The sequence below is a fragment of the Drosophila arizonae genome, chromosome 3, assembly GCF_054131065.1.
Source record: "Drosophila arizonae isolate 15081-1271.41 chromosome 3, UAZ_ARI_1.0, whole genome shotgun sequence".
Classification (NCBI taxonomy): Eukaryota; Metazoa; Arthropoda; class Insecta; order Diptera; family Drosophilidae; genus Drosophila; species Drosophila arizonae.
The window spans coordinates 15,692,236-15,717,229 of NC_142923.1; the positions used below are offsets into that span (position 1 = coordinate 15,692,236).

Consider the following 24,994-nt stretch of genomic DNA (forward strand, 5'->3'; position numbering starts at 1 on the left):
AGTTTAGTACCAAATACTACGAGTTTTATTTAGCTATACAGCTGCTACTATTTCTACTACTATTGTTACTAGTACTTTTGTTAGTAGATTTACACACTGTATATAGATTTACTTGCAGACGCAAAGAAAAGTAATTAGTACTTAAACTACCAATGCTACTAATTCTACTGCATATAGTACTATTCGCACTACTACTGCTTATTTTTAAACTATCAAACTCTCATAGTGCATACTACCCATCTCGTGTTTCGTTTGCAGGATAAAACGACTTAAGATTTTGCAATATTCACTGCTGCAAATTGTGGTCAACCTGAGGGAATGCTTCGCCTACGAGAATGTCTGATGTAATTGAAGCAAAATTGTCAACTCTTGTAAATAACTGCATTTGTTTGCAACATGTTTATGGCAGAGTGTGCATGTGTGCTCGTACGGGCAATGCAAACATGCAACATGAGTCATCGGACAGGTGGGGGGAGAGATGATATGCAAATTGATTCAGCACACGACTTGCCTAAGTAGTCTTAGCAAATTGAAAGCAAAACATTAAGAATTATGCCTAGGCGAGGGGCCATGTGCACAGCTCTTACATATGTACATGGCGCATGGCAATTGAAATTAAAATTGAAAATTCCAATTGCAATTCGAATCGTAAGCGAACAGCAGCAGCAGCAGCAGCAGCAGCAGCAATTGCAGCTCACTTTTACACACGTTTCTTGTTGTTCGTACACAGATTTCCAATTCTATGCGCAAATAGCCTCAGTTGGTTCTTTATTGTGGCAAGCATATAAAATTTGACTCCCTCCTCACTTGGGCCCTATGCTGCCTCCCTGTGCCCCCTTGGCCATAAATTGAAAGTCACTTCAAAGTGGGCTCCTCTGTGGCGAGCGAGCCGCATTACTTCAAAATTTACGCACCTGCAAAACTTTTAATTGAAAGCCCGAAAACGCTCGGCCCGACCCCACACAACATTCCATTTCATCAGGCAGGGCCTTAAGCTGGGCTCCCTACCTGAAACTGGAATTTAATTTATGTCGCACAATTACTGGAAATGTTCTTCTTTTTTTTTTTGTTAGCCAAAATACAATTCATGCTCTACATATATAATATAACTTTCTATTATATTTATATTATTATAAATATGGAATTTCTTTGCAACTTATATAGGAAATATTAATTAATATTACATTCTATCTACACATACATACAATCCCATTACAGTCATTGCCAATAACTCTCAATTTCACTTCACTCATCTTTTAGTTCACACCATAATCGCATTATTATTATTTTTTACCAGCATAACTGTAACCAGATATCATATGGATAGATTGATGCCATCCATACCTAAGTGTGATTGCCTCCTTGTGGAAGGACTGTGCGAAGTGGGAAAATGTTGCTTGATTGTTTGCTCGTCTGATTGTCGAACGCCCCGGCACGCCTTCAGCAGATTCGGGTTCGGGTCTCACCTTGAGTGCGGCTAGGGGCCTAGCCAGGGCTATTCCCAGGGCCTAGCCAGACGGGTGGCTGATGGTGGTGGCAACGTTTTTTATTTTTTATTCATTCATTTAATCAATTAAGTCATCGGCGCGATATTTGTATTGTTTCAGTCGGCTCGGCATATGATGCCGGTGGTGCTGACATCCCCCTATTGACTTCCCAATGACAGTCGTCCGATTGTCACATTATCTTTTCTAGCATTCCCAGCTCTCTCTCTCTCTCTCCTATATTATTTGTTGTTTAGACTTCTAGTTTTTTGGGTGCACGCACACGTGCCGATGTCACAATATATACTTAGACTTACGTAAGTCTTGGCCTGGCTAAGCACTTAATTAAGACGAAATGCCGCTGTTTTATTATTGGTACGGTAAATATTCCATAAATTGCCTAATGAAAACACTTAACGACACACGTCCCACAACGACAACAGCCGGAATAAAATAAAACAATGCGGGAATTCAATTTTTATTTGCCCAAACTATTTAACTCAAGGGGAGATTTTTATAATTCATATAACTAACATAAGTCATATAACGATACAACCACACACATGCATTATGCATCTGTAGTTTACCTATCGAATGCTGCAACTGTTATTTATTACATCACACAATTTATATTTATGCCTGAGCTGGAATTTTGATAAGCTCAAGGTCCCACTGACTGAATGTCCAACAAGCCAGGGAGCCAGGGAGAGATGCTCCTGGAATAGTTTAAGATGATATTTGGCAAAGTGTCGAATAACTGTATTTATGCAGCAGCTGAGCACAACAGAGCAGAAGGTGAACCAAGCCGAACTGCAGTTGAGCAGAAGCTATACAAGGAGAAGCTAACATACGCTGAGCCGAAGCTCAAGAGAGGCAGAAGCTGAGCAGAAGGTGAACCGAAGCTGAGCAGAAGCTGAGCAGAAGGTGAACCGAAGCTGAGCCGAAGATTAGCAGAAGCTAAGGAGAAGCAGTCCGATAATGAGCCGAAGCTAAAGAGAAGCTATTGAGAGGCAAAGCAGAAGCTGGGAAGAAGATGGACAGAGGCTGAGGAGAGGCTGACAGACGTTGACCCAACGATGAACAGAAGCAGAGCCGAAGTTGTCTAGATCAGTTGATCAGCAGCTGAGCCGCAGCTATGCCGAAGCTGAGCATAGGCTGAGGAGAAGTTCAAAAGGAAGTGGGACGTAGCTGAGTCGAAGCTGGGCCGAACGCTGAACAGAAGAAAATCCGAAGCTGTGCAGAGTTTAAAGAGAGGCTGGCATATGAAGAGCCGAAGTTGAATAGAAGCTGAGCAGAAGACAGAGGCTGAACAGAAGCCGAGCCGATGCATAATGGAAGCCGAGCCGAAGCTGTGCCGAAGCTGAACAGAGGCTCAGTAGAATCTGAGCGAGAGGTAAACCGAAGTTGAACAGAAGCTGGGCAGAGATTGAACAGAAGCTGAGCAAAGGCTAAAGAAAAGCTGAACAGAACTGAGCATTTGCTAAGGAGAAGCTGACAGGCGCTAAGCCGAAGCTAAGCTGGGGGTGAACCGAAGCATTATGAAGCCAAGCCAAATTCTGCATTGGACTTACATCAAGGCGCAATACATATATCTACATTTGTATATACATAAATACATATCCATGTATTCGTATATTCTAGAATAATTCGAACATATTTTGCACAGCAAATATTTTGAAATAGCCTCAATTCTAATTAAATATGTCGGTTGATTTCTGATTTCTGTTCTTAGGTGGCATTTCATGGCTAAACAAATAGTTAGAATAGTGAATAAGTAGAGCAAGTTGAAGCAAAGCCCGTAATAGCAACCACTTTATGGTTCGTCGCTTATTCTCTGGCCACCATAATCAGGCTGCAGACGATATACACACACACGCACACTCGTATATCATTCGAATGAAAGCAACATATGTCCACAAAGTGGTAGGAACAAGCGCATGGTGGGGGAGCATTAGCTAAGGGTGAGGAGCGTAAAGGGCGGCGAGGGGAGGCGTTGGCATTCATACGAGTGTGATATATATTTTGATCAAACAAATGTGTAAAAGTCACTGTGAGGTCGACGGAACAAATCGAGGCTCGTTAATAGGAAACAATTACGGAGCTGGTCGAGCACAAGGAAGAGGACGGCGGCGGAGAGGGGGACGAGGGTTAAATAGTTATTGGTCACGACAGCCGGAGTCAGGAATGTGGCTCACGTCCCTGCTAATATGCGAAATGAAAAGTTGAGTTTTAAATCATTTATCTTGTTTTTTTTTTTCAGTTATTTTCTCCATTACTCTAATAGTAGGAGAGAAAACACAAAGTGACAGAGGCACGAGAGAAGAAATGATGCCGCTAAATGAAATTGGCAAGAGAGGCGCATGTCGTGAATGCCAAATGAGCTGTGACACTGACACCTTCTGCGACAGGACCTTTTCGTGTTTCGAGTTGTCGTTCGTTCGCCGTGGGACAACCCTTTCGGCCTGCCTGTATACAAATCGAGCCCGCTTTTTGAGTGTACTTTTCGCATTTTTTAACTTAAATTGCGGCCATGATTAATTCACACGCCCAGCCAGAAATTGACTGGACCCTGCTCCGGCCTCAACTCTTCAACTACTCAACTCAAGTTCTTTTTCTCATCTGACAAATTGTGTTTGAAATTAAAAAATAAAAAACGAGTTTGTTAACTGGAAAAAAAATATTTGAAATTAGCTGGAATTAGTTACTCCAACAGCTCCAATTTCACTTTCAATTTGATAATTGAAATTTCAAATAATTAAATATATTCTTCTATTTTTCTGCACATCTGAGCTATATCATATATCATGGCACGTGACCTAGTCAAAAATCGCATTGATTGATGTTTTTTGCGAGTCCTTGCTTTTTTTTTTTTTTTTTTTTTTTTTGCAATTACAATTGCGAATCAATCACTTTTCGCGAATTTCAGCTGAACATGACTTTCAAATCAATTACAAAAATTTGATGGGATTGGTATTCGCAATTGAGAGTATTCAACTTGTTCAGAAATGGGCGCATATAAATATGGAGTGAACTCATATTAGAATTTTGCTGATAAAAACTTTTTCATATTTTAAATTTAGCGAAAAACTTTAGCTTTAATGATCAATCAATCTATCAATTATTGAGGTAAGTTAACTAAATCATTTTTATAAATATAAAAAATAAAAAAAATAAACAGAACATTTTGCAAATAAAAACTATAAATAACATAATTAATCAATAAATCTATCAATGAAGTACGTTCAGTTAACTTTAATATTTAATAAACAATTCATTTTGTAAATAAAAATAATACATATATTTATTAAAAAAAAAAAATTATATACAAATAAATAATAAATAAAAATAAATATAATAATAATAATAATCAGAAATAAAATAATAAATGTGAAAGAGACTCATTCATTAAAAAAGTAAACGGTGCGTATAGAAGGAGTAGTATTTAAATAAAATAATTTCTGAAAAATATTTAAAATCAAAAGTTTTTTAATTCTCTTTCACATTAATAAAAATAATTAAATACTGCCTTGAAATGATCATTTATTTTCATTCCGTATTTTTTAAGGTATATAATTATTTATTTATAATATATGCATCGATTTTATTTTATTTATTTTTATTTTTTTTATAATATATTTATAATTTGACAGAAACAGGTCAGGACCTATATTTATCGAAATGCTTCCAAAGTGTCCTTTGTTTCATGGGAAGCTCCAACGCCCGGCACCAGCTATTGTCAGCTAAGTGAAAGAGTCTGTCACGAGACTAATTTAGAGCGATTAGAATATGAATCGCATTAAGTGCTAGACAATATACATACATATATATCCAAAGTTGACTCGCCCTGTGGAGACGACGACGACGACGACGACGGCACGGCGAAGAATACAGCGAATACATTAAAATGATAAATGAGTGCGATTATATTCGTATTACCTACAAATTAATATTGTGGCCATAATCAGCTTTGGCGCCGCGCCCAGGTTAACCGAACCGAACGGAACCGGCGGGTCAGCGATTTATTGGCCAGCGAGCGAAATTACAGGGCAGCGGGGCATGAAGGACTCGCGCGGCCAAAATCAAACATAATCAAGCGAATTGGGTACAGTTCGAGTTACGTTTACACGTCCACACCCACAAAGCGGCCAAGGGGCAACGAGTTGTTGTCGCCCAGTGTCAGTGTCAGTGGGTTGGTTAAAAATAATCCGAGCGTTACGTATTCCCTTTTTACCAAGGACAACGACGGACTATACAATGCAATATACACCAAGTACATACGGCTACGAGCAGTGGGTAAACATCGTTTGTCAAGAGTTTTGACTGCTCCACTTGGACTGAAACATTTCATATACCACCTATATATATAGCCCGTCTCTCGGGGGCCATACTCTCCCACTCTCACTCTCACTCTACGATATAACTGGCTACAAAATATTTGTTGACATTCCCCGGGAAAATTACCATAATTAGTTGATTCGAAATAGACCAGAAACAGGAAATTTCTGTCCTTCGGTGTTTGATCAGCGCCCTTGCCTCAAAAGGGAGGTGTGTACTTGTATGTGTGTGTCCAGGTCACGGCATCGATGTCAACATAATGCGTAAAGGCACTGCCCACAGCTAAAAGGATCATAATTAGAGCATATGTACGGATTGTTGGCAAATATTGACGTTCATTCCGCCAGCATGGAGTAAGCCCTACAAACTCTCTTACTCCTTCTCCCCCTCGCTCTCTCACACAGCACATTCATCAGCAATTTTGGGCTGGCTAGTAAGGGCAAATTATTCAAATTGCCAGCGATATGCATTCATAGAGCTATTCAAATATATCTGTAGAAGTTATTACATATAAGGAAATGATGACTTAATCGATGTTAATTCATTTTAAAAATTCCTTTTTGAATTTTCTCGTAATTCTCGTAATATCTTGCCTTATTTAATTGCCTTATTTATCTCATATATCTCTATCTCTCTCTCTATCTCTCTCTCTTTCTCTCTCTCTCTCTCCCTCTCTCTCTCTCTCTCTCTCTCTCTCTCTCTCTCTCTCTCTCTCTCTCTGTCTAACTCTCTCTCACTCTCTTTCTCTATGTCGATCTCTCTAGCTATCTCATTTATACATATATCCGCTTTCCAATTCATTTATTTTTTCTATTAATTATTTTAATAGATGGGCTTATCTATACCAAAGTCAGCTAAGAGTCCATATGAAATGAGTTAACGTATTCCTTCCAATCCCAACTATAAACCACTAATTGCTATCAGAATTTCTTGGCGCCTGCCCGCAATTATCAACCAGAGCCAAAGCGAGGGATTAGGACTGCTAAATGACTTTAAATTAAGTCGATGTGCGTCTGTCGATTTAATTAAAATCAAAACAAAATCTTTGCCCGTCTCTCCGGTCTTGCGTCCCGGCTTTGGCAACGACGAGTCCAACTGACTGGGATAATAATAAACGCATAAATAATGCAAAACAATAAATGAACAAATATTCATAAATTATTAACGCAGTCGCCGACTCCTGCCAACTCCTGGCGACTCCTGCAGGGGCTGACAAAAGGCAGTGCACAAAATACCCAAAATATTTTGCCAAAGCATTTAAAAGGACAATGAGGCACGCACCCAGATGACAGGACGAAGGAAGAACAGCAAATCCCCGCAACAAATAATTGAGTCTCATAAAGAAATATCATTCATTGATTTTCCCTCGACCCATCTTCTTCTCTCTCTCGCGTTCTCCCTCTCTCTCTCACTCACACACAAATATACTCTCAGCGCAGCAAGTGGATGAAGCTGTGGACGATACGAAATGGGGACAGCTGATGAAACTATCACCACGACGAGGGGTTGTTTTTGCGGTGGCCAGCTTGATTTTCACATGAATTTGAAATCTATGCCTCGGCATGATTTGCACAAAAACTTGAGCTGGCAAATTTGTCAAAAGAGAGAGAGAGAGAGAGAGAGAGAGAGAGAGAGAGAGAAGGAGAGATATATATCGGTTGTCGGGCCGGGAGTCAAGTTTGAAGGAGACATGAAGCAGAGTGGAATGATAAATTATTGGTGGATTTTGTTAATTTGCTGACATTAATGCCCCGACCAGATTATCATCAAGTGTCGTCTTTGGTCACAAGGGGAAATTATTATCTATATTAAATGAAATAGATATTCCACATAGAGAGATAAGTCACTTAGTATAATCATATAATAATATGAAAACTATTTTTAATTCAGTAAAATTGTAAATTTAACAAAAATGAATAAACCAAAATGAATAAATTGAAATTTCTCACTCCGACATTATATAAAGCCTTATGCTATATAGCACGTCAAATAATAAAATATGATAGGTCGTTTCTGATCAATTTTTCATTTGCAAAAGTGAAGTTATTTGTTTATAAATTTAAAATTTAATTTTCTTATCAATAAGCTTTTGACAGCACACGCATAGCATAGCAAGAAGCTTGTGTGTTGCGTGGCTCATCGTCGATAACTAGCATAGGTATCGATGTGCGCCTGCATCGATATTAGCAAAACCAACTCTAACATTTGCATCGACGCCAATTGTGACGACAAAAACAAGAAACTTGAAATTAAAAACACAAATGTAAAAGTTTAACATAAATTTAATTGGCTATTTCATTCCAAAATGAGTGCCTACGATCGCAAAGTATTGAAAAAACAGTGCCCCTTAAGAAAATCTGTGGATGCGGACAGTGCAATGGAAGAATCGGGCTACGCATCCTTCCGAGTGCAGCACAATTCGACCGTGGAGGCGCCATTTTTATTTGAACGTGATAGCGAGACGGAGAACTGGCGCAATGCGCCAAATACGACGACGCAATCTCACTTCAACTCGATACAATTCCAAACGCCGAACAGCACCAGCTGCGACGACTCTATCTTTGCGCCTTGGCACAAGTCGTTCTGCCTGCCCTCCGTCAGCTGTGTGCAGTTGGAGGAGAGCGAGGATGAGGGTGCGCAGGCTTGCAAGTCGCCGCTGCTGCAGTCCCCCAGCCAACCAAAATGCGCGGCCAAACGCCGAAAGTCACATTATCAGCCGATGGCTCATCACAGCAGTCCCAAGAAGTCAAAGAAGAAACTCTTCCCGCAACCCACCGTGGACTCCGTTTGTCGCACCCGCTACTACGACGGCTGTGAGCACCTGGACATCGTGGGCATGCTGAGTAACACGCTGCCCGCGCTAGAGTGCATTCTGTCGCACGTCAGTTCAAGCACGCTGGAAAACATGACCAAGGTGTCAGAGCGCTGGGCGCAAGCGGTGCACACGAGCAAGCGGGCTACAGAACGCCTGCACAATCATCGCTTCAAGATGAACCTCACTAAGGAGAACGCCCCACTGCCCCTCAAACCCGAGCGAATGCTTTTTAAGTCGATGAACAATAATTTAGTGCCATTTCAACCATCCAATGCCATTCAGAGACCAAACAAAGCCCACAACGGCCACAGGATCACGCCCAAAGATGAGAACAGCCCGCTGCTCGTGGAGCAGCTGCAACGCATAAAGTGTCCGCGCTGCGGCAAATCCAGCAGAGTATTCTACAGCCAGCCACCGGTCGAGCAGACGCCGAAACTGAATCGGCAGCTGTCGACCCGAGCTGCTCTCTCACAGACGTTGCCCCACGCAAAGTCCTTCAACGAGCCAAAGAGCGGCGGGCTCACGCGCTTCTATTCGCTGGACGAGGTGAAGAGCTCGCCGATTCTCCAGAACACCGGCCCCTCGCAGGCCTACTCCATCGGCGAGTGCACTAGCGTCTTCTGTAAGTTTCGTTTCTGCGTCCACTGCTGCTGCCCGCCGCATCCTGGCGCCAAGTGTCTGGTCACAGAGATGGGCACGCCCTCGAAGGTGATGATGCCCAGTGAAAGGGTTACGCCGCCCAAGCGCAATCAAAAATTCGACTACAAACTGAGTCGCAAGAATTCGCTAAAGCGACTTAACTTTTAGGCAAAGAACAAAGGAACACACATACATATAACACAAAATGCATTAACAAATCACCCACACATATATGTACCGTTAGTCTTAGTTATATGAACATTCAACTGTACCAAGGTTTTTGTTTTACATGTTTAACTAGTATTATAATCGTCGATATCTCATCAAATACGAATGTTCACATTTTTTAACGTCATTCAACTTTATTATTATTTTGTATTTCTCTTTACTTGTAACGTATGCTCAACATTCTTGTACCTCTGTGAGATTAAATAGATGTAAGAAACTTTTTACATTATATGATAAAGCGGAAAATAAACAATTTTTGTAAAAGATATTTCTAATTGAATATTGAGGGTATCATTTAATAACAAATCAAAAGTAGGCTCATGAATATTAATAATTTTCTTCTGATTGATAGCATTTCAATATTTTTTATTAATTTCAAATCATACATATTTAATAACTTAAATAGTTGAAATTAAATGTCATTACATTATTTCGCTTGTGACGTCACTGCGTATTTTTTTCAAGCTATCGATTCGCCACTCGATGATTGCACTCGCCTACACATTTATCGATATACATATTATACCAGTTACCGCCGCAGCACGTGTGAAAGAATTGCTCCACATTTGACTATATTTTTCAAGTGTTTTTACACACAAAAACGAGCTTAAGAAAATGACAACGTCTTTGGCTCAACAACTACAGAAATTAGCTGCACCGCAGACATCTCTTCCTTTAGCGGATGCTCGCAGTCGCGCCTCAATATTATTCAGTCCCAAAGATGCGGCGACCAAAGACAGACGCGCCATCTATGAGATCGGACTTAGCGGGTTGTTGGAGTTGACGGCGTTTAATCCGACATTTAAGGAGTTCCAGCTGACGCTCTTTGATGAGGCCACACTCACGCTGGAGCGCGCCGTGGAGCAGGCAGAAGTCAACCAGTTGCTCGATGCGGCAATTGCGAAATTTCTACGTCTTCTGTCGCCTTATTTTCTGTTGCGCCCGGCGCACATGTGCTTTGAGTGGCTGCTGCGTCGATTCCAGGTGCACGAGTACAACCGGGAGGAGGTAATGGCCCTAATAATGCCCTACCATGAGACGACCACATTTGTGCAGGTTCTGCAGACGATGCGACTACGACAATCGGACGAGAATTGGTTCTGGCTGCGTCCGCTGCAGCGACCCGGCGTGCCGCTCGCCAAGACCACAATAGTCAATCGGGCAGCCAGCGTGCCCGCCTTCCTCGGCTTCATCTGTCGCAGCACACGCAAAGCTGTCAAGGAGCTGGGACCACGTGCACATCAGCTGCAGGCGCAGATCAACTTTTACTGCACAGTTGTTGTGGGAGCGCTGCAAACGGCTAAGCCAGTGCAGGAGTGGCATATTGCCACCATACTGGAGTCGCTGCTTAAGGGCCTCGTCTCAGACACCGTCGATTATGTGGCTGCTTCTTATGTGATCGTTGCCCAGCTCGTCTCGCGCACCAAACTCAAGAGGAAGATCTGCGATGCGCTGCTCGAGCGGGTGGCCAACTGCACCTTCGAGCGGCTGCATACCACAGCGCTGCTGCTGCTCATCTGGATCCACGACAAGCAGCAGGCGGCCCGGCCACAATTCACGGCCAAAACCATGCTAAATCTGGTCTGCCAGAAGTGGCTAATTACGTCGCTAGCCTCGCTAGCGAAGGAGAACATTGCTGTCTCGGCCATTTGCATTCCGCTGATGCGCGGCGCCGTCGCGGCCATACGTGAGGGCGATGCATCCGCATCTTCGCATCAGGAGTTCCTCGACAATCTCATCAGCGAGGTGCCCTTCTCCAAGCTCAGCGCCCTTCAGCTTATCAAGTACAACTTTAGATTTAACCGCTCACAATTCCAATTACTAAACTAATGTTTCCTCTCTTTCAGTTGTTTCCTGGACACTTTTGTGGACGTGAAAGCTGAGAATGGAGTGACGCCCATGGACACGAGCAACAATGGCGATGCGGATGACACGATTGTTATTGACTCGGACGATGAAATGGAGCCAGTCAAAACCGATTTCCAGGCTTGGTATACAGAGTTCCTGGAAAAGCTAGAACGACGTTATCCGGAGGCTTTCGACTTGAGCGTGAAGGCTTCGTTGAAAGCCAAGTCCAAGACAAGCAATCGCCAGAAGGCTTTAAAACTGGCATTGGGTAAGTCAGGCGGCAAAGATTTGAATACCTTGGGAAGTTGTTGAGCTTATAGAATGAATGTTTCCATATTACTAAAGAACTTTATAACTGAATGAAGAGTCAGTAGAATCAATTCCCCCTCTTTCAAAGAGCAAATACATATTCTTCACGCACTCTTGGCAATGCTGATAAGCTCTCTTGCTTGTAGGCCTTCATTCACTCAGACTTCACACTTATATTAATGTAATATTCACTCTTTAGTTTTTATAAGTGTATCAGAGTGCTTCATCTCCGCTTAACACTAATACATAGAAATAAATTTTCTCCCATTAAACTTCGTATTTGTTCGGGTTTCTTACCCTCAGGGTGAGAGTTTTGGAAGCGCGCAATCATTATGCCTCGAGTGCTTGAACGAGACGGTCGATTTTAATGTGAAGTCCTACGAAGCCTACCACTTGATCTCCTCAAATATATTATATATAGCCCTCTCCTATCGACTATACTAAATGCAACCATTATCTAACACACACTGCATTCACAGGCTTTCGACTAAACACCTCGGACGAGAAGGCGAAGCGTGCCTACGAGAAGCTCTACCATTACAATGCAGATATTCGACTGGGCGCAGTGCAGCAGCTGCTGCAGAACTTGAAGGTGCCCAAGCGGCGGGAGCGCAGCTATCACCTGCTGCAGGAGTGTCTGCCGGATCGCATTAAGGACGACAGTCCCACTGTGGTGTCGGCGCTGCTGGCGCTGCCCACAGTCGACTTCGTGGAGATGCTGGGTGCAGAGCCTTTTGCCCAGACACTCTGTGAGCTGCTGCAGCGGGCGCAACAGCAGCGCCAAACGCAATGGGATGTGGTGGTGCCGCAAGCGGTGCAGCATCTGACCACTGCCGCCGTGAGCGACAATTACGATGCAAATCTGCTGCTGCTGGCCCTGATGCCCTATCTGTTTCCCTGCGATGCGCTGAGTGCCAGAGAGCACGCAGCTCTGCTGATCATCTTGAGCAGCAATTTCGTGAACAAGCTGCCCTTCCTGGAGCGGCTGCAGGTGAGCACCGAGCATGGAGCATTCAATGTGTGGGAGCATCGCAAGCAGTTCCTAGACATCATCGCGGATGTGCGACAGCCGGGCAAGCAGCAGTTGGCGCTGCTGGAGAGCGTGGAGCAGCATGGCGGCGTTGACTACCTGCGCGGCGAGGCGTCCAAGCTGACGCATCTGCTGCTGCTACTCACGGCCTTTGCGAAGCGCGAGCTGAGCGCAGAGGAGAGTGTGCAGATGCTGCAGCGCCTGGACGTCTACAGCCGCGGCTTTCAGTTCCGAGTGGCCAAGGAGGGCAACGACAACATCCACAAGAACTTTGTGCCGCTGCAGCTGTACGCGGACTTCTTGCAGACGCTGGCCAAGAATACAAAGTTCTCCCAGCTGGCCGGTCTGCCCTGGACGGAAGTCAACGACGAACTGCGTCTGTGTCTGCTGCTCTTGGATGCACTCTGCAGTCGAGTCTATGCTGAGAACTGTGGGCCCGCCGAGCGCAGGGAGTGGACGCGCGCGCTCAAGGATTGCCTCAACCATGTGCTGCCGGAGCCGCAGCAGAAGCTAGATTTCCTGTGCAACTTCTATGTCTACGAGGAGCTGCCGCAGCTGTACAGCAAAGCCTCGGACTACGCGCTGCAGCGCGTGCGCGGCTTTCAGCTGCTTCAGGCGGTGCTGCGGCCACGCCCCTTCGCCGTCAAGTGCAGCCTGATGCACGTGCTGCGCATTGCCAACGCGTGCAACTCGCCGCTGCAAACGTTGCGCCAGCAGGCGCTGGCCACGTTGCAGCTGCTCGACCTGAAGCAGCTGGAGACGCACGTAGCCCACCTGGTAGAGTGCCTGCTGCTTCGCAAGAGTGAACTGTGCATGGACCACGAGCAGTACGCGCTGATACTGCACACCATTCTGCAGAGCAGCAAGAACACGCCGCGCGAGAAGCTGCTGCTGGCGAAGCTGCGGCGGACGCTGCTGGAGCTGGTCTGCGACGTCGAACAGCCGGCCATTTGCACGGCGGCGCTGCTGAAGGCGCTGAAGCACATGAACAACGAGACGCTGTTAACGGCGCTGCTGCCGCTGGGCGAGGCAGCGCTGCGGGCCGTGGTCGAGCATGATCCCAGCTCTGAGACGCCGCAGCTGGAGCAACTGAATTGGCCGCACAGCGACATCTATTGTGCTGTCATCGAACGCTTCGAGGGAAAGGCGGGCAGAACTGTCCTCACTGAGAATCCCGCCGCCTGGCAGCTGCTGGAGGCCAGCTTCAAGCGCCACACCACCTACGTGCAGCTGGAGCAGAAGCTGCAGCCGCTGCCCTGCGTGCTGCTCAACTCGCTGACGCCAGAGACCTACGACCAGCTGCAGAGCAAGCACAAGGTGGCGCTGCTGCAGCTCATAGTGGAGGCAGCGACTGCATCGGACAACGATAGCATCTTCCTCTCTGCCCATCGGCTGCTCAAGCACTGCACCATCGAGTGCCAGCCCCTGGTCAGCATGCTGTCCACCATGTGCAGCAGGAGCACCCGCACTGTTACGCCCAAGCAGCCGGATAGACGTCGTTCTGGCGCACCGAATACCAAACTGGATCTGACCTGCGTCAGCTGGAAGCAGGGCATGACGTTGTTGGAGCTGCTGGAGCACAAGAAGCAACTGGTGGGCGCCGAGCTGCTCATACCGCAGCTCTTTGAGCTGCTACAGATGTGCCTGACGCTGGAAGAGCACAGCTCGGCGGAGTATCCCAAGCAGCTAATCCTGTCCAGCCTGTTGCACTGCTGCGAGGTGTCCCAAGCAGCGGGCGTGCAGCTGTCCAAAGTGCTGCCCGAGTCCTGCTTCCGCATCGAGCAGGTGGTGCAGTGCCTACGCAATACCCAGAATCCACAGACCCAGCAGCACGCGCTACTCTTCCTGACTCGCTGCGCTGCACTGTATCCGCAGCAGGTGCTGCACAAGATCGTGGAGATCTTCACGTTTGTTGGCTCCACAGTGGCGCGCCACGACGACGCCTTCAGCCTGCACATCATCCGGAACGTGGTGGAGACCATTGTGCCCACACTGCTGCTGCAGTCGGGCGAGCAGCGCGAGCGCCTCGTTATAGCCGTGTTGAAGGTCTTCGCGGATATCTGCTCGGATGTGCCTGTGCATCGTCGTCTGCCTTTGTATGAGACGCTCTTCCGTGTGCTCAATCCGCGCCAGCATCTCTGGCAGTTCCTCTGCATTCTCTTCGAGTCGCAAATGCTGCTGGAGCAGGCGCCAGCTTCAGCCGCCGGCAGCAAGGCGAGAAAGCCACTGGACAAGACGCGCGTGGAGTTCGCTCGCGAATTGACGCTGATTTTCGAGCAGCCCGAGGTCATCCTGGACACATGTGTGCATCTGCTGGACTACCTGGCCAAGCTGCCCCTGAGCAAGGAGGCCCAAACCCAAGCGGCCAGCGCAGGAGCATCAGCCAGCAGGAATATTTCGCCGGAGCAGCAGCTCTTTGACCTTTGTACGCGCAGCTTCAAACAGCTGAGACACTACAAGTACCTCATCATGGACTACCTGTCGAGCCTGAGCAGCACAGGCGAGTTCCAGGCCAAGCTGGGCAACCTGAAGCGCTCGCAGCTTGCGAAGCTGAAGCCGCTCTACCAGGACTTCATACTCAAGACGCTCGCCTATGTGAGCGTGGTCAACAATGCACTGAAGCTGGCAGCGGGCACGCCTTCGCTGGAGAAGTATTGGCGCGTGCTGGCCAACCATGTGCACGATGTGCTGGACAATGCCATCGGGCTGCTCTCACCCGACAACTTCCTCCATGTGATCACCGAGCTGCTTCAGCATGACCTGATCTATGTGCGCATCAAGGTGCTGGAGCTGCTAGTCACCAAGCTCTCGCCGCCCGCCGATTACTTCGGCCAGTGTGAGGCCCATCAATTCGGCATTCTCTTCGAGCCGCTGGGCGCCATTATTGACGGCGTCCTGGACGGTACAGGCGGCAGCAATGCGCAGCAGGCGCAGCTGCAGCAGACGGCACTGCAGGCCATGCAGTTGCTGGCCCATCGCCACGGACGTGACTATGTGGAGGAGTGCCGCACGTTGCTGGCCAAGCTGACGCGCATCGCCAAGCGGCGCGCCAACGTGCCCAAGGCGGTCGTCGGCAATGTGGTGCTGACGCTCGTCGAGATCTGTGGTAGCATCAAGGCGAACGCGCTCGCCCAGCTGCCCAAGTTCGCGCCACAGCTAACCGAGCTGCTCAAGGAACAGGTTCAGCTACTGGTGAGCCAGCGGCAAACACCTGACTACATCTGCTCAGCTCTGGTCACAGGTGAGGAAAATCTCATTCCCATACGAAATAATACTCATCAAATGCTTCTCTCTGTCTCCCCACACAGCCATGCACAAGCTCTTCCTCACTCTACCTCAATTCCTGGGACCCTATCTGGTGGACATTATTGGCTCACTCATAAGACTCTCCGTGCAGCTGGAGAATCCACAGCTGCTGAAGGACAAGCGTACGCAGGCGCTTAAGCTGCGCATCGTTGACGTTTGGTCGGCGGTGGCACAGGGCGTGCAGGCGCGTATTCTGGTGCCCAGTTGCGCCACGATCTATGCCAGTCTGTTGGAGGCGCAGGCCTACGATGAGCTGGGCGTGCTTATGCACCAGCTGCTGCTGCCTTGCATCAAGCACAACGGGAACGCTGAACTGGCGCCAGTACAGGAGGCGCTCTCCGAGCTATTCTTGCAGGGGCTCGAGTTCCGGCTGCAGGTGCGCGGACGTCAGCTGCCGCGGCAGCAAATCGCCCAGATTGAGGCATCAGTGAGCGAGACTTTCGTGGCCTGGATACTCAAGCTGTCCGAGACGAGCTTCCGGCCCATGTACGGTCGGGTGCACAAGTGGGCGATGGAGCGGAATGAACTGGAGCCACAGCTCACTTATTTTCTGTTGACCAATCGCATTGCCGCGGCGCTCAAGTCTCTCTTCGTGCTCTTCGCCGACGACGTGATTTCGGATGCTGCACGACTGCTGCAGGAGCACAACACATTGCACCAGGAGATTGCAGAGAATGTGGACGTCGAGGATGTTGCCGAGCTGCTGTCAGCAATTCTTGGCACATTGCACCACGTCTTCTTGCATTGCAGCGGTGACTTCATCAACGATCATCGCTTCCGCAAGCTGATGCCGCCACTTGTGGATCAGCTGGAGAACAGCTTGGTAATCGCCAGCGATCGCGAGCAGCTGCAGCAAACGCTGACTGATTGCATTGCCCAGCTGGCGGCGGCTACCAATGATGTGCTCTGGAAGCAGCTGAACAATCAGGTGCTGCTCAAGACGCGCACCAGCACGCCCGAAGTACGCATCCTGGCCTTCAACACCAGCGTGGCCATTGCTCGCAAGCTGGGCGAAAGCTTTGCCCCGCTCCTGCCCGAGACGGTGCCGTTCATAGCCGAGCTGCTGGAGGATGAGCACGAGCCTGTCGAGAAAAACACACGCACCGCTGTACAGGAATTGGAAACGATTCTGGGCGAATCGGTACAGAAATACTTATAAGCTACACTCTAACACAAAATTTGATATCCGGTTTATAATTATAGAAACATCTATGATTATGTTTCTTAAATTTTATGAAAATAACTTCTTTGTAAAATGAAATTACCCGAAAGCAAGGTATATCCAGCTCTTATTAACCTATTTATAAGCATATATGATTTATAATTTTAATCACAGACAAATAATAAAATAAATTGATTGGCCTGAAGATCTTTGTATTTAAGACTTATATTTATATTATTGATATAGATTTTATGCAGCATATGTGTAAAGGATCGATTTCTTCTGAGACAATTCAAGGCTAAATATTATTTATATATACTTTTCTTTTTTCGAGATGAAAAAGATTTATGAAAAATCACTTTGGGAATGCAAATTAAGTCTTATATTAGAAAATGAAATGGATTAAATGCAAAATTTTAACCTATAAATAATCAATACACCTAGTTAAATCTATTTAACAATGAATGCAACCCACAACAAAAGGCAAGCTAAAATAACACAAACTTAATTAATTGTTTAGGAGAAAGCATTCTAGTACATCAATTTTTAGTTCTTCAGCAATTATCTCAATCACTTTAATTATCTTTAATGTGAGCGTAAATGAGTTGAATAATAGTTCGTTTGTTGTTTTATAGTCTATGCGAGCAAAGTAAACAAAATGCCACAAAATATATTTTAATAGTGAATTGCAGCGGGCTCTCACTCTGTGTCCGCCCTCTGTATTTCGTTATGTGATGCGAATTCATTCACGCTCGATATGAATCGTGAGATTAATTAGGAAAATATATTTTGTTTTGAAGCAGACTAAATAAAATCTTTTCTTAGACCATATATTTTTAAATTCCTAAATGGAAGTTGCGAAATTTTGAGAGCTAGAATCAGAGAAGCAGGCAGAATGTGTTCACTCTTAGTATCAGAACAATCTAAAATTAATTTTTGATTTATGAAAGGACAAACTTGGAAAACTAAATATCGTACACATAAATTAGATATGAAACTCAGTTTACAAGATTTTTACATAAGGAAGACTAAATAATTGCATATATGACATTATCTTGTTTAAGTACTCACCTAGTTTGAGAAACAAAAATTCCATATGATTATCATATAGATTATGGAATATGGAAAATGACTTTAGTAGATAAAAGCTGCATTTCTAGTATTTCATTTTTATACTTTAATACTTTACTTAGTCCTTACAATTAGGCACAACTTTGTTAAGTTTAATAATAACAATACAATTCTCATATTAATTGTTGCTAATATATGAAAAGTTTGGATGCTGTGAATTGTTTTGGGTATTATTCTGGGTCTGTTTGTCCGCCGGCATCTCCGGATCTTCTCGCTCCTCCTCCTCGTCGATGATGCTGATGTCGCGTATGGAGGGACGACGCCAGCCAGTGAGATTCTGTTGCGCTTGTTTCGTCTTCGTCAACATTCGGGGCCCAGTCACAGAGATGAGGATAGCACCCAGAGGCGCCGTCAGTACTATACTAAAAATGCAAATGGCTTGCACGATTCTGGCCCAATGACGCTCGTCGTCTGTGGACTTCTCATTCAGATGCCTCAGAGCTACAGGCCCCAGAGCAGCCTGCACCGTGGCCTTGGCCATCCAGGAAAGGCCCACAAAGAACTTCTCCTTGGTGTTCAGGCGATCGCCGAAGGCAATGCCGGCCGTGATGAGGATGCGTATAATGACGCCTGTGAAGATGCAAAGGGCGCCCAGGTAGAGCACGCCCGAGTCCTGTTCACGTATCTTGATCGTGGCGCCCGTCACGCCAAACAGAATGGGCTCGAAGATCATCCAGAAGATCTCGAAGCCAGTGCCAACGGGATTGTCGTCGATGGTCCAGCCATCCTTGCACCAGTAGTAGTTCGATATGAAAGATGAGAAGACCACGCCCAGCGGGCCAGCGCCCTCGAAGCCCAGCTCCTCGCTGCCATAGATGGCCACCAGGTTGCCAGCGAACAGCATGAGCGTGCGAAGCGGCACCACATAGGCGTCGCCCTTTTCGGGAAAGATGCGCGCCAGCAGCCCCCAAATGATCCCAAAGCCCAGGCCGCCTATCAAGCAGACAGGCACCTGGGCTATCAGGTAGACCTGCCCACGATCCGAAAACATGATGGTGCTGATGATCCCAAAAATAGCCACCGAGATGGCATCATCCACTCCAGACACGGCCACCACCAAGGTGGGAATGCCCTTGACCACGCCGTAGCCCTTGGTGCGCAGCCTGAAGAGGCACGGCACAACGACAGCCGGAGAGATGGCGGCAGTGATGGAGCCCAGCAGGCAGCCCCACATCCAGGGCAGATCGAGCAGATAGTGCGACATGACCGTCATGACAGCCGCCTCCACGATCCAGGGCACGATGCCCAGCTTGAGAATCGTTTTGTAGACCTTCTTGAAGGCTTCCGGCTCCATTTCGAGGCCAGCTCGAGTCAGGATTATGGTCAGGGCAAACTTTCGCAGGTGCGTCGTCACCTTGGAGAAGTCACCATCGAGATCCACCCAGCCGACGTTCTGGAAGCACAAATTGATTATGAAGGTAAAAGATATCACATGAATAAGGCTTAAGACTCACCTGAAATAGCAGCCCTACCAGCAGCATGCCAATGAGGCGTGGCAGGGTGGTCAATGATATTATGTAGCCACCAAAATTGGCGGCCACCGTAAGCACCACCAGATCGAAGAGCTGCCCGCCAGGGGCAGCCGCATGTCCAATGATCACAAATGAGACGATCCATAGTAACGCACCTGCAGAGGTGAGAGATGTGTCAAAAGAGACTCTTTAATGGGATTCATCGACTCACCAATTGCAATGAGCGAGACCAGGCGGGAGAAGGTCCTGAAGGTGGGGCAGAGCGGATAGGGAAATATCTTTTGCCAGTAAGGTGGCTCCCATGAGGCGGATGGCTCCTCTGTGCGACACTTTAAGCATAAATTGTAGATCCACGATTGCTCCACGTAATTGCTATTGCTATGCCAGGATTCGTGTACTGCTTGCAGATTATTGTATTTGGCATTAAGCACGTCCAGCGCACTCTGTCTGTAGTTTTCTGTGGGAGAGAAAGATTTTAGACTATAGATACTGTTTAATCTTGAGAAATGGGAAGTTGAAATGAAATTGAAATTATTCACAAATATATGTCTATATCAAAGCTCTTCACTACGCTATTGACTTCAGGAATTAGCTAACACATCTAATTGGGTGATAAGTGTGGCATATGTCTTCTTTAGCCCTCAATAGATATTTCTAATTATCAATGCTATCATTATTATTATCATCAATCATCATCAGTATTGTCTGCATAAGCATGCGAGCATGCGAAATTTATGAAATGAATATTTTACAATACAGCTGTGACAAAATTTTACATATTAAATATATATTTATGGGAATTTATTTAATTTTAATATCTCGCGCTGGCAATATATATATATTTTTTTAAATTTATATTTTATCAATTAAAAACGAATTGTATTATATTTTATTTAAATTTTAAAATTATTAACAAATTCTCTTCCATTTTTACGCAACTTTAAGTATGCTCATTAAAATTTTATACTTAGCATAGGGTATATGATTTAGCAGTTGAAAAATCCAGATGCCAGCTTATCACTTATAATATTTTATATTTATAATCATCAATCACTTGGTAAGTCAGAAAATTTCTCAAACTCCAGAGGTTGACTCCAATTTAATTGATTACAGAGTATCTAAAGTCGCACGTTTTTTATTACCCTGAGCTCCGTAAAACACACATACTAATTAAAAAATTAGCTATTAATCCTCAGACGTGACGAGAGCCTTAACACAAATATGAATCACATTTTGGTCATTCACGAGATGCGCTGAGATTTTTACAGTCATGTCCATATTTTCAGCAATTCTCTGATAGACGTATGTCTCGAGCACAAATATTTAATTTGCTCATTGCTTAAAGAATAAAATTATCCAAAACGAAAATTTCGCAATAAAAAGGTTTACGATTTATAGTCTATATTAATAGATCATTTTAAGTCTATAAAGAACACACTAAAAAAAATCAATAAAAAGCTATTATTATAGTACTTGTATTATATGCAATATTTTATTATTTTGCACTTACCAAAACTGTGCATCGATATACGATCGACACTGTCATTGTCGTTTGGAAGTGGTGAGTCCTTCAGGATGCTTCTCCTGCGCCCAAGAGGTCCATTGTCGAGGTATGAATGTATTGAGGTCTGTCGCGAATCAAAATCAAATTTGTTTTGAGCATTACTGAATATTGAGCGTAAAGCCCCAGTGGCTTGATCACTTGATCTTTTATCACTTGATCACACGGATCATTTCAACAATTACGAGCATCATTATAGATGCCGTCATTCAATGAATGCACTCACACATATATAGGGGATGTAGTACGAGTGTTACGAGCACACACATTCAATCAACAACTTTACGGTCAATCAAGCAAGTCGTTAATCGTTAAACAACCCCAACTCACCTGCGATATCTTACGCATATAGACTGGCTCAAAGGCGGGATTATCAAAGCCAGAATTACTGGATGCCAGCGGCGGAGTCTCGGGGGCAATGCTGACACGGCGCTTAGGCTGACTCTCGATGACAATGGAGCTCCGGTGACTAGGCGAGGGGGTCTGTGCCTCGTTGGAGGCCACCGGCACGTTGATGGTTAGTGGGGGGGGTCTGGTGGGTCGGCCGATGGCTGTAGGCATCATTGTCGCCGCTGGGCTGCCCTCGTCTGCTTTGGTCGTCATCGTTTTATGACTCTGCAGGCGGAGTTACGTTAGCTTCAATTGCAGCTAGATTCCAACAGGTTTATGGGTCTATTGAGCCCTATTAGCGCTATGGCTGCTTACTATATAGTACATCACACTCGCACACAGTCACCGCTCGGCACGATTATCGACTGTTAAGCGAATCGCGAGCTTTACGACCAATCCGTTCCGCGTTTAGCGTGCAAATAAATCCATCATCAAATGCGACAATCGATTCTGAGCTCGACTTTTCGACCGGGTTACTGGTCTTTAGTGGGCTCGATGGTACCAGCTCTACAACTGTCTCCCTCTCTCTCTGTGTGTGTGTCAAACGTGTTAAGGCTTAATGCAAACATTTTGATTATTGATTTTTATACAGGCAACAAATGAAACTTATTCGAAAAATTTGTTAGTTAATTTGTTAATAATTAGCTATAATTTGTTAACACCTGAGAAAACCGGTGCCTGGGCATCATGAGTCCAGCCAGTCTGCTCGGTCAGCACACAGGTGAGCCTCGACGAGCAGCTGCTGCTCGGTTTGTTACTTTTTACCACTTTTATTTGCCATTTAATTGTGACGCATTTTATCTAAACAAATTCACGTGAGCGCCCCGCAGACAAGCGTCTCATATTAACGAGGCTAAATTAATTATTTAATGAAATTTGTTACTGTTTCGCTTCTGTTTTTCGTGCTTTTTATTTATTTGTTTTCTTACTTTTTTGCTTTATTTGTTTTTGATGTTTTTTGTGTCATTTTGTATAGTAATTTGCAGTAGATTATTGACTGGTAAGATACCCTTTATGAAATATGTAATAAAATCATTTTTTATGAAAATAAACAAATTTTTTGTAAACTAAACTTGGAACATGTAAAAAAAAGTTTTTTTTAAATATTAAATTATAATATATTATAAATATTATTATATAAAGTGCAATCCTTCTACATGAAGTATACAAAATTACATATATTTAATCAAATTTAAATAACACATATATTTTACTTCGTTTTTGTTTGATATCTGTTATATAAATATAATAATTATAAAAATAATATTAAACTAAAATTCTCATTTAATTTATTAATTATATACAATATATAACTTTCACTTGTAACCAAAATAAATTCTAGTTTTTCCGCTCAGTTTACAGGATATCTCAAAGCTATCTCTTACTTTCGTTTATACTTTTTTCCTTCTATTTTTTTTTTTTTTTTTTTTTTTTTTTTTTTTTTTTTGCGGAGAATTTGGCATCGAGTCATGCGGTTCGTTAGATGAAAGACAACAAAGCAGAGCGTCCCATGTGAACTGGGTGGGTACATTTTTTGTTTTTTTTTGTTTTTTTTTTTTTTAATTTATTGTTCACTTTTTTGTCCCATGCCATTTTAATAGTTAATTATACATCTATATTATTTATCTCTGGCGCAATGGTAGCTCCGATTAAACAGAAAAAAACAAGCAAATTATTTACTGTTAACTATGTACGTCCACTTTTTTGTTTAATGATTAAATGTGATATGATTTAATGCCCAAAATATTCAGCTGTGAAATGGATTTGTTTAGAAGCAGTAAGTAATATTTATAGCTAATTTAGTGAATTTTTGAACTAATTTATGTAAAATTGATATTTAATATAATTCGTAATTTTCACAAACAACAAATTAAAAAATTCCACAACAATTTTTAATCTAAATTTAAGAATGACAAGCGAAAGGCAGTTGAATATTGCGTGATGAATATAAAATTATTAAAATTATTTTAGAAATCCAAAACAAGTGAATCGTCACAAAGCTATGCACAAACGATTTGGTTGGAATTTCAGCTTGGTATTTAAATTATGAATTAATGGTATGGCGCACAGGGGTCTTTAATGATATATAGGTTAATATTAAATTTAATTTTTAAAGTAATTATGCTGCTCTTCTGGGCTGTCAGTAAACCTCAAAGTTGTGTATAGGAAGGAGGTGGAGCTGGCCAAGAAACCAAGAGAAACAGCTTTAGCACAAGTTAATTATGATGTGTACTCTTTATTGTGTGGGTGTGTGTGTGTGTGGCTTGTGTGTATTCATCGTCTGCGAGAAAACCACGAGAGTGTTGAAAACATCAGCACATTAGTAATAAGAGTTCTAAGTATCATCGTCTCGAGTCTAGACAAACATTGCCTTCCCTGACGACTCTTGCTTAATATACTACGTAAATTGATACGATTATGTGCTGGCATTTGGAATTAATAATTAAAATGTTTCATTTACATTCTCAAATATACGTGACCAACTCAACTCAACGTACCCCAAGGCATGAGTTTACAACTGAGGCAAAACGAACTTGCATTCCTTAAATTCGTTTTGGGGTTTTCAGGCTCTATTTGAATGCAGCTGAAGAGAAGACCTCTTTCCATAATAACTAAACTCTTTATTAAATCATTTCAGAAAAATATAGTGGATCTATGTTATCATAGAAGCAGCATTTGTATGAGTGGGATTGTAGCTCTCCCTCTGTTCACACTCTTCTGACTCAGCTATCTACCTACACCTATACCCATACCTATACCTATAGCTATACCTATAGCTATACCTATACCCATACCTATACCTAGACCTGTGACAACCCAAATTGCATTCGCTTTTAGGCAAAGCTTTTTAATTATTTATTTTCACCTTAATATGTATAAATTTTATTTTTGAAGAGCAGAATTAATTAATGCAAGCAATATGGTAAAATTCCCATGCAATTAAGCATTCCTCAAAATAATTTAATAAATAAATTTATTTCAGCTATAAGTAGAGCAGCCTTCATATTTATTTTATGTGAATCGAAGCTGAAACTGAAGTTAATGCAAGCTAAAATTTGATGATAATCATTTCAGATTCTTTTCCTTGTTATATACAATAAAATAAAATACGTTTATATTTATAAAATAAGTTAGTAAATATTTTGTGATCTGAAACCAATTCCAAACCAATTCCATTATTACATTATTTTATCATTTCGATCCTACTCCAAAAAGTATGCTATACATCATGATGCAAAGGGTAGTCAAATGACTCACTCAAAGGGCTGCAGCAGCGACACAAA

At 44.0% G+C, this 24,994-nt stretch overlaps 3 protein-coding genes across 3 annotated transcripts; 2 read left to right on the forward strand and 1 right to left on the reverse strand.

Annotated features, from left to right (window-relative positions):
* The first annotated feature begins 7,986 nt into the window (after nt 1–7,986).
* On the forward strand, nt 7,987–9,781 carry Rca1 (Regulator of cyclin A1). The gene has a single exon (XM_018001827.2). It carries the CDS (start codon nt 8,125–8,127, stop codon nt 9,439–9,441), a length of 1,317 nt encoding a protein of 438 aa, XP_017857316.1. The 5' UTR covers nt 7,987–8,124; the 3' UTR covers nt 9,442–9,781.
* A 207-nt stretch (nt 9,782–9,988) lies between these two features.
* l(2)k09022 (HEAT repeat containing 1 homolog l(2)k09022) lies at nt 9,989–17,361 on the forward strand. The gene is made up of 4 exons (XM_018004544.2): nt 9,989–11,285; nt 11,349–11,617; nt 12,138–15,929; nt 15,997–17,361. Exons 1-4 carry the CDS (start codon nt 10,117–10,119, stop codon nt 17,151–17,153), a joined length of 6,387 nt encoding a protein of 2,128 aa, XP_017860033.1. The 5' UTR covers nt 9,989–10,116; the 3' UTR covers nt 17,154–17,361.
* Nucleotides 17,362–18,322: 961 nt separating this feature from the next.
* On the reverse strand, nt 18,323–22,736 carry Nha1 (Na[+]/H[+] hydrogen antiporter 1). The gene is made up of 6 exons (XM_089464054.1): nt 22,026–22,736; nt 21,651–21,935; nt 21,270–21,387; nt 19,971–20,216; nt 19,742–19,914; nt 18,323–19,680 (listed from the first exon to the last, which is right to left on the reverse strand). The coding sequence occupies exons 1-6, from the start codon at nt 22,035–22,037 to the stop codon at nt 18,406–18,408; spliced, it is 2,109 nt and encodes a 702-aa protein (XP_089320180.1). The 5' UTR covers nt 22,038–22,736; the 3' UTR covers nt 18,323–18,405.
* Nucleotides 22,737–24,994: the final 2,258 nt, after the last annotated feature.

What these genes read in the sequence shown, in the direction of transcription:
- Nha1 (XM_089464054.1), bottom strand. An exon ending in GGTCTCGCTCATTGCAATTG is followed by an intron (nt 19,915 to 19,970) that starts GTGAGTCGATGA and finishes TCACCTCTGCAG; the next exon opens with GTGCGTTACTATGGATCGTC. An exon ending in TGGTAGGGCTGCTATTTCAG is followed by an intron (nt 19,681 to 19,741) that starts GTGAGTCTTAAG and finishes TTGTGCTTCCAG; the next exon opens with AACGTCGGCTGGGTGGATCT.
- Rca1 (XM_018001827.2), top strand. Translation starts at nt 8,125, where the DNA reads ATGAGTGCCTACGATCGCAAAGTATTGAAAAAACAGTGCCCCTTAAGA.